At 37.1% G+C, this 11,813-nt stretch overlaps 2 protein-coding genes across 3 annotated transcripts; both read left to right on the forward strand.

Moving 5' to 3' along the window:
• Positions 1-1,386: 1,386 nt before the first annotated feature.
• On the forward strand, positions 1,387-2,597 carry LOC140037237 (type III polyketide synthase A-like). The gene has a single exon (XM_072081423.1). It carries the CDS (start codon positions 1,493-1,495, stop codon positions 2,423-2,425), a length of 933 nt encoding a protein of 310 aa, XP_071937524.1. The 5' UTR covers positions 1,387-1,492; the 3' UTR covers positions 2,426-2,597.
• Positions 2,598-3,192: 595 nt separating this feature from the next.
• LOC140036904 (uncharacterized) lies at positions 3,193-9,617 on the forward strand. 2 transcript variants are annotated; one of them, XM_072080004.1, is made up of 9 exons: positions 3,193-3,562; positions 3,708-3,777; positions 5,188-5,320; positions 5,893-6,151; positions 6,579-6,707; positions 6,798-6,847; positions 7,356-7,453; positions 7,526-7,813; positions 8,965-9,617. In XM_072080004.1, exons 2-9 carry the CDS (start codon positions 3,727-3,729, stop codon positions 9,451-9,453), a joined length of 1,497 nt encoding a protein of 498 aa, XP_071936105.1. In that variant the 5' UTR covers positions 3,193-3,562; positions 3,708-3,726; the 3' UTR covers positions 9,454-9,617. The 2 variants fall into 2 exon arrangements, with proteins under 2 accessions (XP_071936105.1, XP_071936106.1); XM_072080005.1 differs by having other exon boundaries at positions 3,193-3,533.
• Positions 9,618-11,813: the final 2,196 nt, after the last annotated feature.

Raw genomic sequence — 11,813 nt, forward strand, 5'->3', positions numbered from 1 at the left:
TCGAGTAAGAGCTTGAGTTGTTAGCTTGTTAATTTTGCGAGTTTGTCGAGTTCGAGTTTGATAAAATTAAGTTAAGTCTTGACTGGATTAGGCCAAATCTCAACTCAATTCGACTAACCTAACGGTGGTAAAACTAACGGTTTTAAAGGATAAGGTGAGAAAAAATAACGTTAGAGGGCAAAGTGTGTACCCATTTCAATTAAATTCCGATAAATAGAACATGCAACGATGCTCATTTGAGCTTTGCCGAAAGTAAATGCCTCGATGCACCGCTCCTCGAGGGAAAAAACTGAAATTGTTAATGGACAAAAGGTGCACATGACTTCAATTAAATAAACAAGTTAATCGATCCATTTGTTCAAGATTTTGCACCAGTCATCTTGCTTCGAATTGATTTCCAGTTGCATGGTCAGAATTTTAACAAACAAGCGGAAGTAAAGGACTTAGGATTAAAGATGACTGATGTTTTCTTAAGTCTTCCTAGACACACTTAATAGGTGAAACTTGTTCATTCTTATCCACCAACGAACCTCCTGGATGCTAATACATGCTGTAGCTTTATTGTTGGATTTAAGTTTACCGAAGATGAATGGCCTAATCAGTATTGGTGTTACCTGTTACTAATTCCAATGACCAGCTTCATGCCAGAGGAAGCTGATACCATCATTTGCTAATGTTTTTTCAGATTCCACTTATTCTGCCAAATCTCAGTAGGAGTAACGTGGGACAGTAGTGGGAAACTAGGTTTCATCCTGTGCTTGAATTTGCTATTTATCTTAGGAATATCCTCTATTCCTGTTGATGCAAGAATTATACAATTCTTTATGACGATCAAGATGGTAAGTTGAAATTGGGTTGCAAGCAATTAATTAAAGAAAGTAAAAGATTGTCCGCCATCTAATTAAGGAGCCAGAAAATTCACACATTCAGCCCATGAATTGAAAAAATGCACTCAAAACGCAAACTGGGCATTATAAATTTGCTCATGCTGGAGCCCTTTCACACCAACCCTTCTCCAAGAACCAGAAAGGTTGTCGATTTATATGCTTTCAGTCTATAGAACACTGCCCAAGTTGTCATCGAAGTCTAAACTACTTTCTTGCTGCTTTACTAGCCATGTCGCAGTTCAACAAGAACGGTACTTCTAGGCGTATCCCAACTCCTGGGAAAGCTACAGTTCTTTCAATTGGCAAGGCTTTCCCAAGGCAAGTCGTTCCTCAGGACTGTTTGGTGGAGGGTTACGTTCGTGACACAAAATGTGTGGACCCGGCCATCAAGGAGAAACTAGAGCGCCTGTGTAAGGAAAATTTTTTTTCCCCCTATCATTGCCTAATTCTCCTTTTATCAAACTGTCAAATAATTAAACTTCTTCTGAACTGAATTTTCGGAGATGTAACATGTTTTTGCACAGTGAAAGGCGTCTAATATGTAACACTTTCTTGTTCTGTTTCTGCCAGGTAAAACAACTACTGTGAAGACCAGATACACTGTGATGTCAAAGGAGATCCTTGACCAATACCCTGAACTAACAACTGAAGGCTCACCAACCATCAAACAAAGGCTTGAAATTGCAAATCCAGCAGTTGTAGAGATGGCAAAGGAAGCAAGTTTGGCTTGCATCAAGGAATGGGGAAGGCCTGCTGATGATATCACCCATGTTGTTTATGTTTCCTCAAGTGAGATAAGATTGCCTGGAGGAGATCTTTACCTTGCTACTGAACTTGGCTTAAGGAGTGATGTTGGTCGCGTAATGCTGTACTTTCTGGGCTGTTATGGGGGTGTTACTGGTCTCAGGGTTGCCAAGGACATTGCTGAAAACAATCCAGGAAGCAGAGTTCTCCTGGCTACTTCTGAGACTACCATACTTGGCTTCCGTCCTCCAAGCAAGGCGCGCCCTTATGATCTGGTTGGTGCTGCACTTTTTGGTGATGGAGCCGCTGCAGTGATCATTGGGGCTGATCCCATAATTGGAACAGAATCTCCATTCATGGAATTAAACTATGCAGTTCAGCAATTCTTGCCAGGGACCAACAACGTCATTGATGGCCGGCTTTCTGAAGAGGGCATAAATTTCAGGCTTGGTAGAGACCTTCCTCAAAAGATTGAGGACAACATTGAGGCATTCTGCAAAAAGCTCATGGCCAAAGCTGGTTTGGGAGACTTCAATGACTTGTTTTGGGCTGTCCACCCTGGCGGACCGGCTATCCTTAACCGATTAGAAAGCACCCTCAAGTTGAAGCCTGGAAAGCTGGAATGCAGCAGGAGGACGCTGATGGACTTTGGGAATGTTAGCAGCAACACTATATTGTATGTGATGGAGTACATGAGGGAAGAGTTGCAGAAGGAGGGTGGTGAAGAATGGGGACTTGCTTTAGCATTTGGTCCAGGCATAACCTTTGAAGGCATCCTCGTTCGAAGCCTCTAAGCTGCCTAGCTAGCATATGAAAGCTATCTTGAGATAAGATAACACTTGATACCTACCAGTTGATAACAGCTTTTGCTATAGATTTAACTTCAAATTTCTATCAGACTATGTAACAAGAAGTTCTAGGGCATGCAGGGGGTGAGAAATTGACCCTAATAATAACACTTGCAATCCCAAATGTGGTTTCCTACCTTAATTTATGCTTCACTTTCCTATACAACTTTAACCTGATGATCCAAGGTTAACTAGCGTTCAAAGTTTCTTCAATTTCGATAGGAACTCCAACTCCAAGTGATGCTACCTTAATTGGCTTTCTGTAAAATGTGGAGCGGAGCAGTCAGGATTGGATTTGCATTGTAATTGAAATGCGCAACGTCATTGATGAATGTGTTACAAATTCTTCTCCCAATCCCAAAACGACAACCCAATAATACGGTGGTCTAAAATGCTTATACCAAATTGGAGATTAAAAAATAAAAAAAAAAAGAGATTACATGCCAAAGTTAACAAATCAATCAAAATATGGATGGCAGGGTGAAATAACAAAATTAAAAAAAAAAAGAGAGAGAGAGAGAGAGGAAAATTTAGGCTTTGTTTGGATTGTATTTTTCTGGATTTTTTGTAGAAAAATTATTGTAGCAATTAGAGATGCGTGAGATAAAAAGGTGATTGGAAAATGTGTTCATGAAAACGTTGTAATTTTACTTTCCAAACAAAGCCTTAGTATTTTACTGTTCTTTTCTTGTTGCAGCAGCAGCAGTAGCAGTAGCAGTAGTCGTGTTTTAATTTTAAAATCGGAAACGCTTCTATTCTTCAAAGCTCAAATTCAAAGTCTATAAATTCCACCATTTCTTCTGTTCTTTGAAGCGCGTTTATGCTCTCCGTGTACTAGTAGCCCACCGCTGGCGCAGGGTGACAAAGTAACAAACCGACGACGCTTAACGAGATCATTTCCCGGGCTCTCAATTCTACCCGGTGTCCTACCCGACCCGACCCACCTGCATCCGCCGCACATTCGGGAAGTTTCTCGCCGGACCACTACCTTCTCCGCCATTCACTGCCGACCAAGCCCCACCTGCTGCTAAATTTTCATTCTCTTTACATTCAAGCAAGTATTAGCGTTAGCGTCAATTTCCAGTACCCATCACTTCTTCTTCTTCTTGTTCTTTGTTCTGTTAAATTTTTGTTTTTTACTTTTCTTTTGGATGTAAACAATTTTCGGTTGGCAATTAATATTCTCGAGGTTTTGCCATGAGCTGATTAAACAATTTTTGGTTGGCAGAAAATTTTGTTTGATTATTATGGACAGCAGTAATCAAAGGGCCGCCGAATCAAGTGGTGCATCATTCTTGGTATTTAATGATTTTGTTCATTACTAGATTAATTTTCCCCCTTTTTGAATTCCTTTCTTCGTTGTTTTCTTTACGACGTGCTATTGCTGATAAAATTAGCCATGATGATGCAATTCATGGATATGATAATTATTCTCCCTTGATGCATCAGTTTGCAACTTTAAGTAGTTTGATAAGATCGTGTTCATCTCTTATTGATGGAGTTTTCCTTAGAATTGGTGATGCTGGTTGAGGGGAAGTGAGAGGAGTGTTGAAGGAAAAATGGGGCTTTTGACAAACTTTAGTGAGTGCTGAACAGGAATTTTTTTTTCTTCCAAAATCAGCTCTCCTTGCATTTACTTTGTCTTAGAGGCATTCCGCAACTTTGATGAACTTGAAGAATAATTTGTGAGAACGCAAATTACTGAGGGAAAGAGGAAAGAAAGTAATTGTCTTAGGATGAGAAGTTGATGTGCTAAGAAGGTATAGTTGTTCCATAGATGAACAAGAGAGTATTCCTGAATGTATACAAGAACCTTCTGCATTAGGGTAGTGCTGCGATTTAGGTAGGTAAGAGGGGATCGTCTTGTGCATGAGTACATTATTGGAAAAGGAAAATTGGTAGGGTGATCTCTTGGTATGGATATAGTTATTGGGAGGAAATGTTATGTGAAAAATAGAAGAGGAAATTTATTAGGAAAAATCTGGTAGGCTGATTTGATTAGGTTTGAACTAACATAATGTGGTGATGCTACAGTGGTGTTTCACTTGGGTGTGTTTCGCATTGTTGAGCATGCCCTCTTGGCTGACCAGCATGAAGTTGCTCTGCTAGATTGCTAGAGTGGTAGGGGAGAACCATTTCTCTTGACTAGTGTAGTATGAGTTGTCTGCAGTGGGTATAGTAACACATACTGTGGTGCCTGCTTGGTGAAACAGAGAGTATAAAGAGAATCTTTGACAGCGGACTGCCAGTTGTCAAGCTGTTGCTGACAATGAGTTGGTTGCGTATGAGACAGTATTTTACTATGCCATGTGTCTAACCGAATATTATCTTTCCACAAGTTCTTCAAATTACCCAAGTCATCAAGTTACTGTGTTTGTCACTTGTAGGGAACAATTAATCCTTATACTCGCTACTTGATTTTGTCTTAATTATTAAAAATTCTACTGATTCTACATTTCTAGCGACCTTACATGAGGGGATATATTAGAGCCCTGAATTGTCCTTTTCAAGTTTTGTGGTATTTCCCTGTTTCCTTCTGTTAGTGTAGGTCTAAGGAGATCTAGTGAAAGAATAGATTTCTTTCCTTCTTGTTATCTTCAATATTTACCTTTTTCTAGAGTTGTGGTAGTGTACATGTGCTTGTCTGTTTGCTATAAAGCCTCTAAAATCATGGTGTGTAACTTTTCTACTAACTGTCATTTTTTCAGGCTAGTGGTGATGCCTTGAGAAATGATCGGCTCTTTCCCCAGCTTTTTACCTCTGTACCATCACTTAATGAAGCTGCCTCTTATTTAGCAGAGACGACTTCACTATTTACTAGCTGTTTTTCTGATTTTTCTGGTAAGTTTTTTTTTTTAAAATTGTAATTAGCCCTTTTCCTTTATGTATACATACATGTCCCTGTGTGTTGTGTACAGCTATCATGTATAAGCATTGCTGAATTATAGTTGTCTTACTTTAGATGCCAAGGATTAACCTCGTAAAAGGCAGATATGATACTATAGGTTTGCGATATCAACGTATCTAGTCACGAACTATATGCATCTCTAGACAACATGAACAATTCTTTCAGTGAAAGTTATGAGATATGTTGAATCACTTCTTTCAACCTTCTTGTTCATAAGCTCAGTGAAGGTCTGGGGTTACCCATTTAATTTTTGTCTGAGAGGATTGGTAAGAGAAAGTAGTCCTTGATTTACTGAGGGTTTGCTTGCTAATTTCTATTTTAGATATCTAATTCCTGTCATACTTCTTTCCCTTTCTTGTCTTTACTTATTTCTCTGTCTGTGTTGTTATCTGTATACTGCAATGGTGTTATTAATCTGCTTGTACTACTAAACTTTATCCACTTCTGCCAGTCATGAGCAGAACTACAAAATCTGATGCGTGTCTTTTTCTAACCTGTGTTACAGTTGATCGTGCACCAGATGATCCTGGTGGAAGAGAAATGGTTACATTGGTGTCTGAAGAAACTAGGGGACAATTAGACAGTAATTATGTGTCTTCACGTGGGAGTACTCTATCACGTGTTGAATCATCTTATGCAGCTCAAGGTGCCCCATCAGTCCATGATGAGATAGCTACTGGCTTAATTGGTGACTCATCTCAAAATTCTAGTGTGCTTGTCAATACAGCTAATAGCAGCCAAAGTAGCATTCCTATATTCCAAGGGTACTGATTTTCCAGTCTAAGTAGAATATGTTTTATGCTAAGTTGCATTTTCTGCCTGGTGTCAAATTGAGTGGTTGCTTGATACCCAATGTTTTCTTCCCAGATACCTTTCTTTACTTACGTGACAAGTCATCACTATTCTGCTTCCCCTGTTTTCAACGTGCTTGTCATCTCAACAAAAAGTAGCTTAAAGTGTTGATTCTGGAATGTGGCATTACTTAATCATTATGGAGCAATATTCATTAGATTACTTGCAGATTGTTCTATTTTAACTTGGAATCTTAAAGTATGGGTTAGTGACTATAATCAACTTTTTCCTTGTGGAACCTTTCTTGCTTTACCTGGAGGCTGGCCATTTTGCTTCTCATACCGGAAATTATAAAATTCTCATATCTCATTGTGAATTCTTGATCATGTTCTCTTGCAGCCTTATTGAGCGAGTGAGGAGGACTGTTCGTGGCTCAGCAGACGACATTGGATGGCTACAACGTACATCGGACTTGCCTCCTGTAGAGGATGGAAATGAAAGATTTGTGGAAATCCTTGATGATATTCGGTAAATTTTTCCTTTTTTTTTTTTGCATAAAATTGGAATTTCCTTCTTGTTTATACAGATTTTGATCCAGGTTGTATTATTCTCTATCAGGCATGGTTTACGCAGGTTGCCAAATACAGTGGTTTACTTGTTAGTTCCAGGTAGCAAAGAATGTATCTTTGTGACTTTTGATAATTCTATGCAGATTAATGTTTGTACTCATAGTTATACTTCATATTAAGTATCATTTTACTGAATATTATGCTGAAAAATTGTAGTCCTACTTCACCATGCTTAAACTTAAGTTTTCAAATTACACTTCATTCTGCACGATATTGAAGTAACCATTTTTTTTTTTTATAAAAACTAAAATTAGACTTCAATTTAAATATAATTTTGAAACTTTGTGCAGGATGACGTAGAACTTTGAAAAGTTGATTTTTGGGTTCACATACTTCATTGTATTGTTCACAGAGCTGCTGGATTTCAAAAGATTCTAGATGGTTTAAGATGTTTTTTCCTAAAAAGAGAAAATTATGAATGATAATATATATATATATATATATTTAAATTATTTTTCCAAGTAAGGAATCATTAAAGTGTGACTTTCACTTCCATGGTTCGGATTTGAGTAAGCAGTGCCCTCAGTAGTTATTTCCGTGTCTGCAGGTCTTTTCAGCAATCACAGTCCGCTCTATTTTGTTGGTACAAAAACTAGGTTCTCTAAGATGGGTCTTACATGTCATATTGCCAAAATCCATAGTGAGGTACACTGCGCCTCTACCTTTTTCTGCAACTGGTTTGGATTTAGAATTCATTACTGAACATGATTTATTCAGGCTTCAGTGGAAAAAAATGCCAAGGAGATAAAAGACTATATTGAAGAAATCTATTGGGGCTCCAGGAAGCGTGTTTTGCTTCTTGGACACAGTAAAGGTGGAGTAGATGCAGCTGCTGCATTGTCCATGTATTGGCCTGATTTGAAAGATAAGGTTGCAGGGTTGGCATTAGCACAGAGTCCTTATGGTGGGACTCCCATTGCTTCTGATATACTGCGTGAGGGACAGCTTGGTGATTATGTTAACATCCGGAAGCTTATGGAAATCCTGATCTGCAAAGTGATTAAGGTATGGCGGCATTTAGGTGTCCATTTTTTGCTTCCTTGCACTATTTGATTGTGTTTCAGATTCTGTGTCGCAATACATATGCTTTCCATTTTGGACGAATATTTCTTCAATTCTTCTGCGTCACATGAATTCCCATTTGTAACCAACAAGCACATTATGTCTTTGGGATCATGCAATTAATTCACTTCTTCTAGGAAGACAGGTTATCTGCTATGTCAAACTATCTCTAAACTCTAATCAGCAAGGAACTATCAAGTCAATATGGAAATGGAAAGAAGTGGAAATTTGTCCTAAAATTATGATGTCAGCAATGACTCTCAGGTAGTTTCCAATGCATTAGACTAATAAACTTTCATGCATTCTGAGTTTGTGCATTTGAATGTTGGACCTATTCCGTTACATTAGGTGCATGTAAATCATTCTTCATCTAGTCCTCCTTTTCTTTTGTTAGTAAAAAGGAAGAAAAATTGAAGAGACGAGGAAAGAGGAAAAGCTGGCAAAGTATTTTCAAAATCAGATTTGAAAATGCAGAAGGAAAGTAAAAGGGTGGATGGGATGATCAAAAGTTAATACATTTTGCGGAGTAAGAAGACAAAGTAGACTAAAGTTCTACAGTTTTCAAGAAAATAACCGCCTAGAGAATGACAAAGTGGTTATTGGTCTTCAAAGAGGTAGCGAGGGCCGGAACCATTAGAGGTAGCCAGTTCATTCTATGTCATACTGATAGGAACTGGTTTGATGAGAATTATGTTTACCTTGAGAAGTTGTCAAAGAGTAGTGGAGAAGTTTGGAGTTGCCAAGGAATTAGGTAATAGGAATTCTACCAATTGACATCTTTCCTTAGTGTCAGGATTTATTCATGGATTGACACACAAATACTGGTGGTATGTATAGGGGTGATCACAAAATTAATATATTTTGAGTTTACTTCTCTACTTACTACTTTTATTACTGATCAAATGCAAAAATCAAAGTGGAAAAGTTTTAGACTGTAGTTTGCTGTGATGGGTCACTGTACACCCTCTGTAATTTTGGTCCAAGAGAGAAGGGACATAACATCTTTTTGATATATTTTATGCAATTCTAGTATGTTTTCAAGAGTTTTCTTATGAAGTAATGTATTTTGCATGACTTTCGCTGCTGTATTGAAGGGTGACCTGCAAGCACTTGAAGATATAACTTATGATAAGAGGAAGGAATTCTTGAGGAAGTGGCATTTGCCTGAAGAACTCCCAGTTGTATCTTTCCATACAGAAGCCAACACTTCTGCTGTGGCTTTGGCCACGCTATCCCAGGTGGCACAGGCAGAATTACCCATGTTTGCACCTCTATCTGCAGGCCAACCAGCAACTGTCCCAGTTGTATTGCCTAGTGGTGCTGTGATGGCTGCATGTGCCCAACTGCTTCAGACCAGATATGGTGAGAAGAGTGATGGACTTGTTACCTGCCGTGATGCTGAGGTTCCTGGCTCCATTGTAGTGCGACCAAAGCGTAAACTAGACCATGGCTGGATGGTGTACTCGTCATTGAATGATGATCAATCAGAAGCAGATGCCTCTCAAGTATGTGAAGCTCTACTGACTTTGCTTGTTGAGGTTGGACAGAAGAAGAGACATCAACTTGCAATGAAGGATGAATGAAGCAAAATTTTAATAATGCTTCTACTTTTGTTGATATACTCCCTTATTTTTAGCTGGAGGGCTTAGAATTTGTAACTCTAGAGTCTCAACTTTGGCTATTAAATCAGAACCTCTTTGGCACATGTCTAACTATTAATCTATAATTCATTGATTCTTATTGTTAATCATTCTTGCAGTAGGGTATAATTTTGCATTTTCCCTTAATCCCCAGGTTGATAATCTAATTTGACCTTCTGGTTGTCACCAATGCATTTGTTCTTACATGGGTTGGCGGGCTACGTGCATGCTTCTTCACATCCCAGAATTGTTGGCAAACGTAATCCTCCAACTTATTCTTTCTTAGAAAATTATTGTCTCTCCATGGATTTAACATCAATCTATATACATATCTGCTTCCATCAACGCATGATTTTTGTATGAATTTTGCGATTAAAACAATTGATTTGAAAGGCATCGCCAATGTCAACATAATTCCGCTAAAATATGCATTTTTTGGCGAGTGTTAGGAAACTTCTATAGAGAAGGATATCATAAGCTATGGGTTGGGCGACAATAATTGACGTTATTTTTTTTTGTTTTGAAAAAGGTAAAGCAGACTTGGCAGTACCACTCAAAACAAATGATAATGGTCGTATGCCACTCCATCTAAAGCCTAAATGTTACTATAAAATTATCATGTCAATTTAAGTGAATGCTACAAAAAGAAAAAAAAATGAAGATTAGTTAGGCATGGGGGCTTTCTCACCTTCATACTTTCTACTTTCAACTTACTTTTCTCTTTCCCTTGATTCTCCTCTTTATGACTTCAATCACTGATTGTTTGGATTGTAGTTTATTTGTCAAATTTTATTTACTTGCATCTAGGACTGTCAATGGGGCTGGGCCAGCCCGAGCTCGGCTCGCTCGGCCCGACAGAAAGCCCGATGAGCCCGATCATTTAGTGAGTCGGTCTGAGCTTGAGCCTAAAAATTAGGCCCGAATTAAATGTGAGCCGAGCTTGGGCCTTATTAGGCTCAAACCCGATATAGGCCCGGCCCTTTAATTACCTATATATATAATATTTATATTTTGATATTATGTATAATTATATATCCAAATATATTATTACTAAATACTAAATATATACATAAATTACAAAACACAAAAATACATCTAAAAACTCTTTCATGAGCTTTCTTGAGAGCCAATATTGGTAATGCATAACTAAATCTCTAATTTTTCTTATTGGTTGAGTAAATTTTTGTATTGGCATAATATTGATTGATTTTTTTTTGGCCTACAAACACAAAAATCATCAAGCATATTTTGATTTAAATCACAAGATTATAAAAAAAGTTTCAACTTTTAAAGATGTATTGGCTTATGATCGCATGTTTTATTACTATTTTTCATGCATTTTGAATGGATTAAATATAAATATTGTTGAAAATTTTTTGGTTTATATACGTTTTAAGAACTATTATTTGTTCATGTTTAGTTTTAATATTATAGTCTTGTAAATGTTAAATTAGTTTTACAACTTAATAGTTATAGTAATTATATTAAGAAAATTAAGGAATAATAAGTGAGTTTGGGCTAAGCCTGATTAAGGCTCACAACCCGAATATTATGTGAGTTGAGTATGAGCTTCACATTTACGAACCCGAAGCTCATAGCCCGAAGCTCGAAAATGATTCAAATTAAATGAGCTGAGCTTGAACTCATCAAAACCCGGCTCATTAGGCCCGATTGACAGGCCTACTTGCATCGTCAGCACATTTTTTTAATCATCTCTTTATCTCACATATATCACATTAAAAAAGTACTACCGTATTGTTTTTTTAAAAAATTATCCTAAATAGTCTACTATCTAAACACAAATATTAAAAAAAAGGATTATTATCACTTGACCCCCTTAACATTTGGTGTCACTATCAATTTCTCCTTTAACGTTATTTTTTAATCATTTTACCCCTAAAACTAATTGTCAAACTTAACAGAATGTATTAATTTAAGTGATAAGACATGTTTAACCTTTAAAATTATTATCACTTTACCCCCATAAACTATAACCTTATTATCAATTACCCTGCAGAGTTATTTTTTAGGCAATTTATTTCACCATTAATCCAATTTAATAAGTTAAAAAACTTTATAAGATAGTACCTTCTCTTTTGTATAATAAAAATAATAAAAAATTTAGAGTGGCTCTTCTTATTTTTAGTATCAAGAAAAAAAGTCAAAACATTAATCTCTTCCTTTTTGGTAATCTTATTAATATTGAAAAAAAATAGAAAAAGAGGGGAGGGAAAGAGAGAGCTCAATTCTTTTTATTTTTTAATACAAACAAGAAAGAATTCAATATTTTTATTATTTTAAAA

This window comes from Coffea arabica, chromosome 2e (genome assembly GCF_036785885.1).
Source record: "Coffea arabica cultivar ET-39 chromosome 2e, Coffea Arabica ET-39 HiFi, whole genome shotgun sequence".
Classification (NCBI taxonomy): domain Eukaryota; kingdom Viridiplantae; phylum Streptophyta; class Magnoliopsida; order Gentianales; family Rubiaceae; genus Coffea; species Coffea arabica.

What these genes read in the sequence shown, in the direction of transcription:
- LOC140036904 (XM_072080004.1), top strand. Translation starts at nt 3,727, where the DNA reads ATGGACAGCAGTAATCAAAGGGCCGCCGAATCAAGTGGTGCATCATTC. An exon ending in CTGTTTTTCTGATTTTTCTG is followed by an intron (nt 5,321 to 5,892) that starts GTAAGTTTTTTT and finishes CCTGTGTTACAG; the next exon opens with TTGATCGTGCACCAGATGAT. An exon ending in TTGCCAAAATCCATAGTGAG is followed by an intron (nt 7,454 to 7,525) that starts GTACACTGCGCC and finishes TGATTTATTCAG; the next exon opens with GCTTCAGTGGAAAAAAATGC.
- LOC140037237 (XM_072081423.1), top strand. Translation starts at nt 1,493, where the DNA reads ATGTCAAAGGAGATCCTTGACCAATACCCTGAACTAACAACTGAAGGC.